Raw genomic sequence first — 16,498 nt, 5'->3', positions numbered from 1 at the left:
AAGGCGCGCACGCCATCAATGGCCAGAGGCAGCTCGAACAACTTGTTGTAGCGGACGAGAATTGCGTCCGAGACTGGCTCGTCTTCCTTGAGGAGGCCCAAACGGAGAAGTAGAACGCGCTTGGCTTTTGCCTCAGAATCTAACCCACGGTCGGCTTTGGCAATGCGTGCGCTACGGCGCGGGGTGAAGCTGGGCGGAAGGGCAGCCCTGCCACGCCGCGGACTAGGGGTAGGCAGAACCGGAGACACCGGGGTGGAGATGGAGGAAATGAATTCCTTGAGCTGATCTGGTCGGGAGTATGGTTGCATGGCCCTGCATGGGTTGGGGAGATGTGGCGCGTCCTGGGCCGCAGCATGGGTCGAAGTGACCTGGCCATGCACGATGTCGGGGGATGGGGTCGAGCCCACGAGGTGATCACCACTAGCCGCCAGGGACGGCCGATCCGAAGCAGAAGGCGTATCAACCTCGGAAACCAGCGCCGCAGAGGGCGCGCTACAACCAGCCGGTGGCCCGGTGGGGCCAGCAGCAACGGAGTCGCCGATTGGAGCAGAGGACACGTCCGGCGCACCGACTGGGGCAGAGACAGGAGATAGTGCTGTCGGGGTGGGGGCCGGGGGGGCCAGGCCAGCTGTCGGAACGGGATTTGTGCCAGCCAGCGCAGGGCTGGCGCGTGTCACATCTGGGGAAGGCGCCAAAAGCAGCACAGGAGAAGGTGGGGGCGATGGAGACCGGGTGCGTTGTGGGGAAGGTTCTGGAGCCGCGGCGGCCAACACGGAACTGGCGCGTGTCGCAACCGAGGCGGGCTCTAGAAGCATCGCGGGAGCGGGCGACGGCGTTTGAATCCAGTCAACAGGGCTTGGCGCGGCGGGCCCTGCTTTATCCAAAAGCAAAGCAGGATTGCTGACGGCAGGAGGAGTCAGACGTAGAGCAGCAGGGATCTGAGGCACGACCGGGCCAGCAAGGGGATGCGGTCCCAAGATACCCTGCCAACCCCGGTAAGGAAGCTGCCGGCGGCGGCCACGCCCACCACTGGAGCCCCGACGGGAGGAACACCCTGAGGCAGGACCACCAGGCTCCCTGGGCAGGAACTCATGACGGCGAGGCCATGGCTCCGGGACCGGAGGGGAGGCACGGTCAGGGTCGGGATCCGCACCGGGGGCGGGCGGCGGTGGCCGGCTGGGAAAACGGTAGTCCTCGGTCTACTCGACATGAATGGACACAGGGAAACGAAGCAGCGGGCGTGCGAAGCGGGACACACGGTCCTGGTCGGCATCGAATGGCACGTCGTCCCGTTCCGGCAACAGCAGCTCATAAGAGCGCGGAATGGCGTCCGGGTTGGCCGTCCAGGCTGAGAGATGGAACGCCGACATGTCTTGCCCCGAACTGGTCTCCGGCGCAATCTCATCGATGAGACGGAAAGGGGCGAGAAGGGTGTGAGCAGAGGAACGGCACCATGCGTGATCGGGGATACCGCGCATCACGATGCGCACACGGAACCGCGTGGAAACGGGCTCGCCGCTGGCAAGGCTGCTCCAGGGGCTGAAGACCAGCCGGAAGCACTGCGAACGGAGGCAACCAACGGCGACACGGGCACGATCCTCCATGGAGCGGAGGCGGATCAAGAAATCGTCCGGGTGATGAAGATGAACCGAGAAGAGGCACTTTCCTCTTACTTACCTGGGGCTGCCCCTTGGACTGACCAAGCCTACTGTTGAGCAGTGCCTCCCTCTGGTGAATAGAGTGGCCAAGCAACTAGTGGGCATTGCTTCTTTCATGGCTATGGCTGGAAGATTGCTCCTGGTAAAATCAGTTCTTGCTTCATTCACAATATTTTTCGTGGGCTACATTGATGTTCATGTGACAATTAAACATTAGGTTATCAAATATTTGAGGCATTGTCTTTGGAGAGGCCCTGACCTAGAAGACCATAGACCTGTTATGGTGGCTTGGAAAATGATTTGTAGACCAAAGGATCAGAGGACTTAGGTGTGTTAGACATGTTTGTATGGAATAAAGCTTTGCTCATGAAGAATCTGCATAAATTCTGTAACAGATTTGGGAATCCTATACAGTAATGGAAGGCTCCCTAGAACTCATGTGGAAAGATCTTTTTGGTGGAAGGCAAATTTGGGCCTGGTTGATAACTTTAAATCCATTGCCAGGTGTCATGTGGGGAATGGACGGAGTGTGTTCTTTTGGTCTGACCCTTGGCATACTGAGTGTTTTCAAGTTATTTTCCCTCATCTATTTTCTTTTGCCAATGATCAATGGATCACAGTCCATAAGGTGCTTCAGCATGAGTATCTGGAAAGATCTTTTTCACTTACCACTTTCTACTCAAGTTTTTGGTGAATTTACTCAAATGGAAGACTTGTGTGACTCACTCTGAAATTCTGAGCTTAGGGAGAACACATATATGTGGAGCTATATCTGGGGCAGTGGGGTGTTTTCTGTTGCCCAAGCATATAGAGTGATTATGGTTTGCAAGTAGTACCTCCTCAATTTAAATGGATTTGGAAGTGCTCCTGTCAGCCGAAACATAAGGTTTTCTTTTGGATGCTCCTGCATGATAGATTAAATACCGGGAATTTGCTTTGAAGGAAAACTTTTCACTTGGGTCCATATAATTGTGCCACACTTTCTTGTATGCAAGAGGAGACACTACAACATCTGTTTTGGACATGCCCCTTTGTTGACCAGTGTTGGGATTATGTTTGTCGTACTAGATCTCATAACATGCTTGTCCTTGAAGAAATTGCATATGTGAAGCAAATTTCAGGTGACATTTTCCATGGAAGTCATCATCCTGGCATCTTGGTCTTTATGGATCACCAAGAGATACTTATCTCTATGAGCTCAATCTCTTAAAACATAGGATTAAGAGGGAATTTGATGTGTTGTTCAATGCTTGGTTTGCACAATTGATGTATTTTTGTTTTCTTTTCTTTTTCTTTTTAGGCGTATCCTTACTTTTTTTCTTGCTTTCTCCGGCTCAGCTCAAGCCTTTTAGACTTTTTGTGCTGCTTTATTTAATTAATTAATAAAAATTACTATGGGGGTTTACCCTATTGTGCATAGTCAAAAAATGGCAAATGTGTACCTTCTTGATAAATACCAATGTCAAGTTTTTATTTTCTTGTATTTTATAAAGACGGGCATGACAAGTTATTATTTTTCTTGAAATTGCCATGTGGTTTCCCCCTCATTGGAAGTCTTGTTTCATTATGTCCATGTCAAATGTGTCTGGCCCTAGCAATTCCATTTAACACCTAATGGATTGTTTTTAAAGCCATGCTTGGCAACTTCATGATGAATTTTTTGATTCTCGTGAAGTGTCCTTCCTTCCTACAACTGATAGGGAAAAATCATTGTTTTTACGATCCCTATGTAGAAAGCCTTTTTTCTAATATTTACTAGAAAATTTGATCCTCTCTTTTTTTCCTTTCTATAGTGGAGATAGTCGCACGTAATGCCATATTATTAAAAGCTTGCGGTAAGAAGGGGTTTCGTTCTAGTGCCCGGAAATAGAAGCTATTTGCTGATAATTAGGCCATTGCAAGTTCCAATCCTAGTTGTTGGCCATTATCTCCACTCTCACATGGCAAATTTCATTCAAATGCATACTTACTTTCTCGGACTTATGTTTCTGTTCTTCCTTGTTATGTTGTATACACCAATTTTGGTGGTTATTCCAGGTACAATACTCCCTGCATTTGGAGATTATCAGCGCCCTGATGAATTTTTTGGCTGCAGGACATCCGCTCTCAAGTAGAACTCAGCGGCGATTTGGAGTCTAAACCCTAGTCTCTGCATAGGGGAGTTTATGCTCCCTGATTATTGTTGAGTCGGACTCATTGGAAATTTAAAATGCTCGAGATTTGGCGTCCTACATGATGGCATTCCCTAGAAAAAGTTCGCATTTTCTACTTATTATTTTCTTTGTCCGAAATTACTCGCCGCTCAACTAAAATATGTTTAGATACAAGCAGCAAGGCAGCCTAAATGTCCGGGCGAGATTAGACAGATTTGTCGCATCCGCAGCGTGGTCAGATCTTTTTACTAGTGCCTCGATGGAACACATTTTCTCTTCCCGGTCTGATCACCTACCAATCCTTTTACGGTTGGGCAGTAGGAAGGAGTGGAGGCCTGTTACGGCTGAACATCATGGCTGCTTCAGATACGAACATATGTGGGAGAGGGCGGAGTCACTCCAACCAACTATCAAGGAGACGTGGAACAAAAGTGGTCTGGCAGAGAACATGAGCATGCTGGGTACCAAGTTAAAGACCATGCAGAAAGAACTTACAAGCTGGGCCAAGAGAGACTTTGGCTCGGTCATCAGGAAGACTGCAAAGATAAGAAAGAGTCTCCAAAGAATTTGGAACTGCACACCTACGGTTGAACTTGAAAAGGAAGCAGAGAAGTTAGAGAAGGAGTTAGATGAGTTGCTCCTCAGAGAGGAGATCATGTGGAGGCAGAGGTCGAGAGCTACGTATCTTAGCGAAGGGGACAGAAACACTAAATGGTTCCATCAGAAAGCGACGTGGCGGCAAAAGAAAAATGCCATCCAAAAACTTCGGGATGCCAATGGAAACTGGGTAGAGGATACAAAGGGTCTGCATGTGTTAGCTAACGATTTCTTCCGGAGCCTATACACGGCCGACGAGAACACCGATCCCAATGAAATTCTGGAGCTGGTTACTAACCGAATTACAGTGGACATGAACAAAGATTTAACTAAACCATTCAGTGATGTGGAAATCAGTGACTCCCTTTTTCAGATCGGTCCCCTTAAGGCCCCTGGGCCTGATGGTTTCCCGGCTCGTTTCTTCCAAAGAAATTGGGGAGATATCAAAGAGGATGTGATCAGAAGTGTGAGGGCTTTCTTTGAGGATGGTATTATGCCTGAAGGAGTCAACGACACGGTGATCGTGCTAATTCCAAAAGGAAAAGATCCCCAGTCTCTTAAAGATTTCAGACCAATCAGTTTATGCAACGTCATCTACAAGGTGATCTCAAAGTGCCTTGTCAATCGGTTGCGCCCCATGTTGGATGGGATCATCTCAGAAACCCAGAGCACGTTCATCCCGGGCAGATTGATCACGGATAATGCCATCATTGCCTTTGAATGTTTTCACAAGATTCAGCACTGTAAAAAGGAGAGGGACAATTATTGTGCTTACAAGTTAGATCTTGCCAAGGCGTACGATAGAGTGAGCTGGGTGTTCCTCGAAGGTGTCCTACGGAAAGTTGGCTTCTGCAACACATGGACCAATTGGGTGATGCAATGTGTCAAATCAGTAAGGTTTTCGGTCAAGTGCAACGGCGAGTTGTTGGAACCCTTTCTCCCCTCCCAAGGACTCAGACAGGGTGATTCGTTAAGCCCTTATCTCTTCCTCTTTGTGGCTGACGGTCTGGTGCTTCTTTTGAAGAAGGAGATTGCTGCAAATAGACTGAGCCCGATCAAGATCGCCAGAAACAGCCCGGGTATCTCAAACCTTCTGTTTGCAGATGATAGTTTAATATTATTCAAGGCTGTGACAGAACAAGCGGAGGTGATCAAGAATGTTTTGAACACTTTTCAAAAGTGTACGGGACAACTCCTTAGCCAGAACAAATGCTCCATACTGTTTAGTGAGATCTGCCCGTCGGGATCAAGAGAAGAGATTAAACGAATTCTGGGAGTGGTAGCCGAGGCCTTTGAAAGTAAGTATCTTGGGCTTCCCACTCCGGAGGGAAGAATGAAGGACGAGCAGTTTCAGCCTATTATGGACAGGTTCGGGAAAAGATGTAGTAACTGGTCGGAAAAATTTATGTCGTTTGCAGCAAAGGAAGTTCACGTGAAATCGGTCGTGCAGGCCCTCCCAACGTTCATCATGAGTGTCTTTATGCTATCAAAAGGTTTCTGCGACAAATATGAGATGATGATTCAGAAATTCTGGTGGGGAGAGGATGAGGGATAGAGGAAGGTGCATTGGATGGCGTGGGATCGTATGATCAAGCCAAAGAGAGCGGGAGGTATTGGCTTTAAATACATGCACTTGTTTAACCAAGCTCTTCTAGCGAAACAGGGATGGAGACTCATTCAAAATCCAGACAGCCTGTGTGCAAGAGTTCTCAAGTCAAAGTACTATCCAAATGGGAACCTTCTTGACACAGTTTTCGCCTCAGATGCGTCCCCGGTCTGGAGAGCCATTGAATTCGGGCTTGAGCTGCTTAAGAAGGGTCTGATATGGCGAGTGGGGGATGGAAAAAACATTCAAATCCAAAGGGATCAGTGGATCCCAAGGAAAGAAGGTCTCATGACGGCCTCTTTCATTAAGCGTTCTCGGATTCGATGGGTCAACCAACTTATGTTGCCCGAAAGGAAGGAATGGAATGAACCGCTCATACGACAACTCTTCTACCCTTTTGACGCGGATGAGATTTGCAAGATCAATATCCCGTTATCAAAAGTAGGCGATTGTGTTGCTTGGCATCATGAGAAGAATGGATCTTTCTCTGTTAGAAGTGCGTATAAACTCGCGGCTACTCTCCGTGATCAAGCGCATCACATCCCATCGAGCTCCACAAGTGATCCAAATGACAGAAGTATATGGGATCTCATCTGGAAAACTAGAGTCCCGGAAAAGGTCCGTATATTTGCTTGGAGAGTGGCAACTAACACCCTGGCCACCAAGGAGAATAAATGGAAGAGATCGCTGGAAGTGGATGCAACGTGCAGCTTATGTGGTAATGCCAAAGAGGATGAATACCATGCTGTTATTGCATGTACTAAGAGCAGGGCCCTAAGGACGGCTTTGAGAGGTGTATGGAGGCTACCGGCCGAACATAAGCTAAGGTACACCGGTGTGGACTGGCTGCAGGTTGCCCTATGCGCGGAGGATGAAGAGATGCGCGCCAAACTGCTGCTTCTCCTGTGGCGCTGCTGGCACCTGAGAGAAGACAGCATGCGGAATAATGGGAGAGAATCGATCGGGGCCTCGGTACAATTCTTATTGCAGTACGAGGAGGATCTCAAAGGAGCAGGGGCATTCGCTGATAGGCTGAAAGGGCGCACAGAGCGTGAGGATGGAGAGTCTAGTACAGGGCTGCTGTCAGTCAACCAAGAGAACAAGTGGAGAGCTCCGGGTCGCGGAACCGCAAAAATCAACTCTGACGCTGCTTTCTGTGCAGCGACAGGAGAGAGTGCGGCGGGGGTGGTTGCTCGAGACCATAGAGGACTGGTTTTCCTGTCGGTCAGCAAAAAACTCCCGCCTTGCAACAGTGTGGAGGAGGCCGAGGCGCGTGCGGCTCTGGTCGGTTTACAGACTATGAGAAGATATTTCAATGGCGAGGTGGTACTCGAGATGGACAATCAGGTAATCATCAAAGAGCTAACTGCCCAGCGTCCGACCCGATGTGCCTACTACGGCCTAATCATGGATATGAAGGAGGAAATGAAGGGTTTTGCTGCTTGCAACGTACAATACGGAAGCAGGAAATGCAACAGACTAGCACATGAGCTAGCGGCTTTGAACAGGAGCAAGGGGGATAAAATGTTGATCGATCGCTGATGCTGTCTGAGTCTAATGTTCCTCCAGAGTAGTTTGGTCTACTCTGTCCTCAAAAAAAAATAAAAAGAATTATTTCCAGCCTTTCAGGCGAGATTCATAATCAGTTAAACAAGATTCGGTCTTTCTGTAACAAAGACAAAGATTCTCCCTTCTGTTTTCCCCGTGCTCCCCGGAAAAGCCCAACCGTGTGCCGTCCGAAGCGGCCTCGTCGGGCCCACTCGACCCCACTCGCAGACTCACACCGTACACTGCTATATCCGTCCGTGGCCTGCGGGGTGGAGTTGACCACAGACCTTCCTTCCTTCCTCCATCGTCCCACCGCCGTGAATTGCAGGAGTGGCGGACGCGGGGGGAGAAGAAAAGAGAAGAGAAGAAAAGAGAGATTCACGCGCGACGCAGCCAGGGTTGCCGGCCGTCCACCTCCTTCGGACGTCTCCGCTCACGGTAATCCGCCGGCCCCTGCCCCCAGTCTCGATCTTCTCTCCAGTCTCTTCGTTGGTTGGGATGGGAGTGGGACACGCACCGATCCATCCATCCATCGGTTCTCTCCCCTTCGGATGGGAAGGTGGTTTCGCCGATCAGCTCCGCCTCTCGGTCTGGCGGCGGGGAGTGGGATCCGGAATTGACGGGCTGATGCTTGTGCGACGGGTGTCACGGGTCTCGACAGATTGATGCTAGTACTAGTACCATTTTCTTTGCCCCCCAATGTAATTTCGATGCGCAGATTCCCTCGACAACTTATGATCATCCTTATTTAGAATCTGAGAAGGCATGTTATGCTAGTTTATTTATGCTGGTAGTTTATTTATTTGGCAACTGTGGCACCGGGCGGAGAATGCCGGGATATATAAGGGGTTGTTATTACTAGCCTAGTTGCATTTACTGCTGTTGCTATGCTGTCGTGATGACACATTCGTTCGTGTTGCATTGCTAGTATTGATTTTGCCTCTTACCCGATGGTATATGTGCATTGTTACGCAGGAGCCATGGGTTTGACTTCGGCAAAGGGGATCGCCCTCACCGTCTCCTTGTTTGGCCTCCTCGCGTTTCTGCTCGGCGTCGTCGCAGAAAACAAAAAGGTTTGTGTTGTTTATATCTGTTATATGATGAATCAGGCATGCACTTTCTTGTGGAGAGTGCTGACTGAATTCAGTACATGTTCTGGAATATGTTTTTCAGTAAAAAAATACTACTCCCTCCGTCCGGAAATACTTGTCATCAAAATGAATAAAAGGGGATGTATCTAGATGTATTTTAGTTCTAGATACATCCCTTTTTGTCCATTTTGATGACAAGTATTTTCGGACGGAGGGAGTACTAGCACACATCAGTTCAGGAACCCACCTCCTTTGCAAATAAGATTACTGGTCTGCGAATTTCAGTTCTCATGCCAGGACCATAATCAAATTTATTTACTTCACTCGAAACAGTCCAGCTGTGTATACGGGAGCATAATAATCAAACTAATTATGGAAACCTCAAACTGCATATTTCCTCTTAGCTGACTGTAACTTGTTATGGATCTCTTCTCTTCTGTATAATTTAATTCGGTGTGAATCTCGTTTTGCCATTAATGCAGCCTCCTTATGGAACTCCTATCAAGGGAAAGGATGTTGTCATCTGCAAGTTCCCGAGTGACCCAACGATTGCAATGGGAAGCCTGTCCATTGTGGCACTTGTGTTAGCTGCTTTCATTGGGCACGTTGCCATCTTTTACCCGTACAAGGGCAAGTCGGTTCCTCGTGGAGCGTTATTTCAGAGCACCAGCTTGTCTGTGTTCTTTGTTATTGCTGAGTAAGTTCCCTTTGGCTCTGTGGCCAAGAATTTCATATGGACTAGATGCAACAGTACCTAACTAATGTTCTGATGTTCGTTCACCTGTTGAGCCCTGCCATTTGATGAAGATTAGCTATGCTCAGTCGTTGATGGACCCTTGTTTCTTTTGATAGCGTGCACTTCATAAATAAATGCTGAACATTGCCAACATTCTAGTTCTTCGTTTCAATGGATTATCCTCTAGGGAATTTATTGAGGCTTAATGTTCAAGTGTTTAATTCTGCCATTTATGGTTGAGGCTTGGTGTTCAAGTGTTTAATTCTGCAAGCTGTTATATTTCCCCTGTATGACTAATTGAATCATTACATTATGCACACCGCTGTCTCCTGCACTTAATAGTACTAATTTACTTACTATGGTAATCAAGTTTCACATTGTTCATTCTACTAACTACAACAACAACAACAACAACAAAGCCTTTAGTCCCAAACAAGTTGGGGTAGGCTAGAGGTGAAACCCATAAGATCTCGCAACCAACTCATGGCTCTGGCACATGGATAGCAAGCTTCCACGCACCCCTGTCCATAGCTAGCTCTTTGTCGATACTCCAATCCTTCAGGTCTCTCTTAACGGACTCCTCCCATGTCAAAATCGGTCGACCCCGCCCTCTCTTGACATTCTCCGCACGCTTTAGCCGTCCGCTATGCACTGGAGCTTCTGGAGGCCTGCGCTGAATATGCCCAAACCATCTCAAACGATGTTGGACAAGCTTCTCCTCAATTGGTGCTACCCCAACTCTATCTCGTATATCATCATTCCGGACTCGATTCTTCCTCGTGTGGCCACACATCCATCTCAACATACGCATCTCCGCCACACCTAACTGTTGAACATGTCGCCTTTTAGTCGGCCAACACTCCGCGCCATACAACATTGCGGGTCGAACCGCCGTCCTGTAGAACTTGCCTTTTAGCTTTTGTGGCACTCTCTTGTCACAGAGAATGCCAGAAGCTTGGCGCCACTTCATCCATCCGGCTTTGATTTGATGGTTCACATCTTCATCAATACCCCCATCCTCATGCAACATTGAACCCAAATACCGAAAGGTGTCCTTCCGAGGTACCACCTGGCCATCAAGGCTAACCTCCTCCTCCTCACAGCTAGTAGTACTGAAACCGCACATCATGTACTCGGTTTTAGTTCTACTAAGCTTAAACCCTTTCGATTCCAAGGTTTGTCTCCATAACTCTAACTTCCTATTTACCCCCGTCCGACTATCGTCAACTAGCTACTAACTGTTATGAAATCAGGCTGGTGTCAGCTCTGGCTTTTGCAATGCTGCTCTGGGCAACGATCACAGAGGGTCACCATCGCACCAGTAACATTCACCATGACATGGATACCCTGTGCCCCACCGCAAAGACCGGCCTCTTTGGAGGCGCCGCTTTCCTGGCCCTTGACGCTGCTCTGTTCTGGCTTGTTTGCCAGATGCTGGCCCTTAATGCGAGGGCCGACTATCTGGATGAGGATGAGGATGAGGATGACAAGGGCGAATATGGCCAGGTTTATGCTACTGATGCTGATGGCACGAAGGTCTGAGTCGGTTAACTGCAGGATTTCAAAACTAGCACCGTTTAGATATAATTTAGATTCATTATGTGTCTTTGAAAAGGTTGGTTTAGTTCTCCAAAAAATTGTAGATATGTCATGCCATTCCCATAGTCGTACATAAGGTCATTTCCTCATTCCAGTTTCAGACTTCAGATTGAACAATAAGTTGTGTTCTGGTTTGCTACTTCCCTTTCTGAATTGAAGTATCATGTTATCTGTGAATTTTTTATGTCTGCATTTTGATGTTCCGTTGTTCTGCTATTTGTAAATCTGGAGGTGTCTTCAGATATCAGTGTGTTCAGTGAAATGTACTAACAATTACTCCCTCCGTCCGGAAATACTTGTCATCAAAATGGATAAAAGGAAATGTATCTAGATGTATTTTAGTTCTAGATACATCTCTTTTTGTCCATTTTGATGACAAGTATTTTCGGACGGAGGGAGTACTTACATTTGACACCATGTTTCTAAGTGAGGTTTGATGAGAATCAAAGAACAGATACATGGACACACCAGGCATAGTATTGCTAAGTTACACAAATGATGTATTCCCTCCGTTCCTAAATATAAGTCTTTTTTGATATTTCACTATGGACTAGATATAGATCAAAATGAGTGAATCTACACTCTAAAATATGTCCATATACATTTGTATGTAGTTTGTAGTGAAATCTCTAAAAAGGCTTACATTTAGGAACGGAGGGAGTAGATACCATCATGTCTAGGACAAGCTAAATGTTCTGCTTTAACCACTCAACAATGGCAAAAAAGGTTCTAAAAAAAGTATTACAAGAAGTGTATACTCCCTCCGATCACAACAAGGTCTGAGTCAGTTACCTGCTGGATTTCAATGTTAGTACCATTTAGTTATATACTCCCTCCGATCACAAATATAAGATGTTTTGGCTATTTGAATATGGACTACGTACGGAATGAAATGAGTGAACAAACAAACTAAAATACATCTATATACATTCAAATCAGAAAAAGAAGAGTTAGAACATCTTATTATAATGTGAACAGAGGGCGTATGTTTTAGATACATCACGTCTTCAAGAAGGTCCGTTTAGTTCAACAAAAAATGTAGATATGTCATGACATTCGCATAGTCGTACATAAGGTCATTTGCTCATTCCAGTTTCAGACTTCAGATTGAACAATAAACAATATTCTGGTTTGCTGCTTCCCTTGGTGAAATTATCATGTTATCTGTCAATGTCTTATGGCTCGATTTTATGTTGTGTTGTGCTATTATGCTATTGTAATTCTGGATGGTGTGTGATTCTGAATCTACGTGTTGCGGTTTGGAAGCAACAAAATTACGTTACATTGTACAGAATGTAATGGCTGCACATTGAGGAAATGCAGAAACAAATTACATTTGACATCATGTTTCTACAAGTGAGGTTTGCTCGGCAGGAGAATCAAAGAATCAATTGCTACTTACACGGCCGCACCAGGCATAGTATTGCCAAGTTACATGTATGATGTACTACATACCATCATGCCTAGGACAAGCTAAATCTTCTGAACATCTAACATCCATGACAAAAACTGCCTCACAATGGGCGGTCGCCGACTTAGCATCACCTGTCCCCAAATCCTTCTGCTTCAGAAGAAACTCGTAGCATTTGGAACTTGTAACTTATCAATTCAGGCATCAGGCATCTATGTCATGCCTTGAGCACCAATCTTGGTCACAATCAGCTTGATTGCTATAAAATTCACAGACAAATGCAGACTGTTACTTGCGCTGTTGCATTATGCAAACTTTGAACAAATGGAGCCTGTTGCTTCTTTCTATACTCAGTCATGGCTGGCGGATAGTGAGTGAAATATACTGCATTGAGAGAAAGGAAGCGGCTTAATTATATGTATGTGCTCAGTGCCATGCCATGCAACAAGAATTCCACATGGAAGAAACCAAGATATACTAGCATGTTCCCTGCACATAGGCATAATTGCTTTGTTGAATATGTAATGTCTAACAACACAAGTACTGTACTATGATCCAACACGAGTTTTCCAACAACTCATGACATGACCGTCCCATCATTAAAAAAAATGAATTACTAGATTTTGATGGAACGACGACTAGAATGAGTCTGATCTGAACATATTCGAAAAGTCAAGACTGGAAGCAAATCAGAAGAATGTGTTATATTGTGCATACTACATGGTGTGGTTCTTGCCTACGGCACCCAGAAGGTTGCTTAAAGTAAGCTCCGGAATTTTCAATAATAATCACTTCAACTAAAATATTGATGGGTGTAGACAAATCCAAGGCTGCTCATATATTATACATTATAGGATTCTTGGCAAAAGGATCAGGTCACTGGCTCCAAAATCATACCGGATGTAGAATGGTAGTACATCGACAACTCAAAGAAGTTAAGTACGTACCAGCCTAATTTATGCCAAGCATGCACAAAGCCCTAACAATCGTTATGAAGCCAAATCCTTCGAGGCACTTCCTGTTCTTTTAAAGGTTAACACTTGCAGATTCTTTCTAGTTAAATTGATCTAAAAGGAAAATAAGGGTATTTGACCTACGAACAAGGATCAGTTAAGCATATATGGGCCTCTTTGATTCGCAGGATTTCCAAAACGTAGGAATAGACTGGCATGCCACTGTGATACTACAGGATTGTAATGATGTTTGATTGTGCATAGGAAAAGCGTAGGATTCTTTCAAAGAGGTTGGAGTGGATGGAAAATTTCCTATGAAATCTAGTGCAAATGAATCCTTAGGAAAAATTTCTATGGTTTACAATCTTACAAATCAAACAACCCACATAGGAAAAATTCCCAAGGATTAGAATCCTCCAAAATTCCATTGAGAATCCTTTGAACCGCAGAAGCCCGTACATGTTTTATCAAGCTAAGTTCTTCAACGTAGTCACATAAACATTCTTTAGTGAGAAAAGGGCAACTTTCTCTAGGTTGTAAATAACATCTGTGTTGTAGTATGACTATCTGTGAAAGAATACATCAATGATAAATTCAATGATTTTACCTTCTCCACACCATGTTGGCTACTTGTCACGTTCCTCACTTGATGCTTTCCTAAGACTCAATATTACTCCACCGCTAAGACATGTAGTAACAACAGCAAGGGAAGCTTCAGTTGGTATATGATAACCTGCCACAAATCAGCATAATCAGCATGGTCTGTTAATGGTGACAGATCATAGTGTGGAATGCCATGAGTATAACAACTATGATTGCTCACCACAAAAGTCAAAGATCATCTTTGCCCCTATGAAGCCCAAAACGATACCAACAGCAGGCTGGAGAGCACATTGCCAACAGCAATTAGTGACACGAAATAAATAATAGACAAATACATAAGGATGCAAGCGGGGTGGGCTAGTGGACAATACCATAGTATAAATGTAGTGTTAATTTTAAGCAAGTGGCGAGCAAATTTTAAACTAATTGATGAGTTTCACGGGACGAAGCAGGTTGCCGCTTGCACCCCTACAAATATGGATATGTTCACACCCTTGACCATCCATGAACCAATACATGCGCATGGGGGTTAAAGAAAATGGCAGCAAGAAGGCAATCACCAGCCAGCTATCACTACCTGGACAGATCTCGGTGAAAATTTGAATGGTTGGTTCGTTAAAAGTTAAGTGCAAAAACTATAAATGATAGAAATGCTAACTACTGGATATTCTTTATGTGTTTAAAAATAAGTAAATATTTCAAGAAACTTTAAAAGGCAAGGGATATTATGTATTCAATAATAATCACTAAATATTTCAAGAAATTTTAGAAGAGCAAGGGACATTTACCTGCAGATACTCCAACTCAGACATGCTCTCAGAAATGAGTACGTAGAGTGACCTCAGGCCTACAGGGTAATTCCGTCATGTTATTATGTTAACACTTCAAAGTGTATTAGGAATACACAAATTTGCGCTATGTATGAACATTCTGCATCAACACCTATGGTATCCAAGGTGCTTTTTCATGCATCACTTATCTTTCGTTGTATAATACTCCCCCTGTCTCAAAATATAAGACTTTTTTTTTACAATATATAGGGAGTACATGTGATTACTAATTGCTCAACAGCATTAAAATGATGAAATTACTTGGTCATCCATATCAGTTTCTTGTAATTAGAGAAGACAAACGTGAGCATCGAAGACTGCTACGAAGCTAGGGTTAGTGTTACTAATAGGCAATAGCCCAACGTGTGGCTGAATTAACAGAAGCAGATTTCAGAGACTTAAAAAATACACATTGAGCTATTAACTTCACATTATAGAAATTTACAAATAAAAAATCAATGGAAGAAATAACTTCAAAACCGTGTATAGAAAGCAAGAATGAAAGAACGAAGTCTTACGAGGAAGACAAGTTTTGAAACATATACAAATCAAAAGTCGGCAGCGTAATCCATCACTAATGATGGAGAATTTTAACTTAAAAATGCTCCATTTGTCTATGAAAAAAAAACATAGCACAGAGTTTGTTCATAAGGACAGAAAGAAGGTTTACCAGAAATAGCAAAAATATTTGATGACAATATTATAAGTGGGTCTCTTGTCACACCAAAGATTGCTGGTATTGAGTCGACCTACAAACTGAAGATGTTAATCCCCATGCTCGTGGTCCTAAAATGGAAAGGGAAACATCACGCGGGAAATATTGAGAACGAACTTACAGCAAAAGCAATATCACTTAGCTCGATCACTGCCAGAGTCAAGAGTAATGGGGTGGCCTGCAGAAATCAAACAAAAAATGACATATTCAGAAACAAATAGCTTTACGAAGTTGAAATATGTCTTTGAGATGGTTCACTCAAACACACAGTGTTGCTGCTGGCGTTAGCTTTCCGTGCATGCAAAATTAGTAAACCAGCCAAACATTTAGTGGAATTGATAAAATTTCCATGTTACAGGACATAGACGTATCACATTGCGTAACTAGTTAGCAATCATATCTAGTAGCAAGCTTATTCAATAGCTGTTGTGATAATTGGCCATGCTTAAATTGGACACCACTTACTTTCCATATGCCATCTTGATTTGTCAAAAACCGGTCACCATCATAGTAATCTGATAAAAGAAACAGAAGAGTGAGTTCATCACCCATGCAAACGAGTGACTACTGTAAATAAGGAGTTAAGTTCCAAAAGAAATATTTCAAAATTCCAGTGAGGATCTGGTCATCGTGGCTATGATCTGGAACGGAAAGTGGAAGAGGCTGATAACCTAAATAACAAAAAGATCAGAAAAACTGATAATCATTTAATGAAGTTATTTACCAATGACAGGAATGAATTTTTGGCATGTTTTCACAATGAAGTTATCAGTCAGATCAGATTCTTCATCGTCTCCAGCAAATAGCTGTCATATGAGTATGGCCATTAGCATCCACATGTATTGGATATATTAATATACCTTTAGTTACTAAAAAAATCATACTACTTACAGAAGTGCCACTCCAAATAAGCAGCCAAAAATTGAATTGGATCGGTGACAACTTATGGACTCATGTAAGAACTTGGTTCAATTGTTATAATATACTGGAACAAGAAG

At 44.6% G+C, this 16,498-nt stretch overlaps 1 protein-coding gene and 1 pseudogene across 2 annotated transcripts; one reads left to right on the top strand and one right to left on the bottom strand.

Moving 5' to 3' along the window:
• The first annotated feature begins 7,845 nt into the window (after window positions 1-7,845).
• Window positions 7,846-11,235, top strand: LOC119319706. 2 transcript variants are annotated; one of them, XM_037594117.1, is made up of 4 exons: window positions 7,846-8,000; window positions 8,538-8,635; window positions 9,136-9,350; window positions 10,821-11,235. In XM_037594117.1, exons 2-4 carry the CDS (start codon window positions 8,543-8,545, stop codon window positions 11,062-11,064), a joined length of 552 nt encoding a protein of 183 aa, XP_037450014.1. In that variant the 5' UTR covers window positions 7,846-8,000; window positions 8,538-8,542; the 3' UTR covers window positions 11,065-11,235. The 2 variants fall into 2 exon arrangements, with proteins under 2 accessions (XP_037450014.1, XP_037450013.1); XM_037594116.1 differs by having other exon boundaries at window positions 10,643-11,066.
• A 1,044-nt stretch (window positions 11,236-12,279) lies between these two features.
• Window positions 12,280-16,498, bottom strand: part of LOC119350158 — a 7,045-nt pseudogene continuing 2,826 nt past the window's right edge.

This window comes from Triticum dicoccoides, chromosome 1B (genome assembly GCF_002162155.2).
Source record: "Triticum dicoccoides isolate Atlit2015 ecotype Zavitan chromosome 1B, WEW_v2.0, whole genome shotgun sequence".
NCBI lineage: Eukaryota > Viridiplantae > Streptophyta > Magnoliopsida > Poales > Poaceae > Triticum > Triticum dicoccoides.
This window is presented reverse-complemented; position numbering and strand designations above follow the sequence as displayed.

Excerpts from the sequence above, each read along its gene's own strand:
- LOC119319706 (XM_037594116.1), top strand. The coding sequence starts at position 8,543 with ATGGGTTTGACTTCGGCAAAGGGGATCGCCCTCACCGTCTCCTTGTTT. Across the intron at positions 8,636-9,135 it reads TCGTCGCAGAAAACAAAAAG|CCTCCTTATGGAACTCCTAT; the intron begins GTTTGTGTTGTT and ends CCATTAATGCAG. Across the intron at positions 9,351-10,642 it reads GTGTTCTTTGTTATTGCTGA|GCTGGTGTCAGCTCTGGCTT; the intron begins GTAAGTTCCCTT and ends TTATGAAATCAG.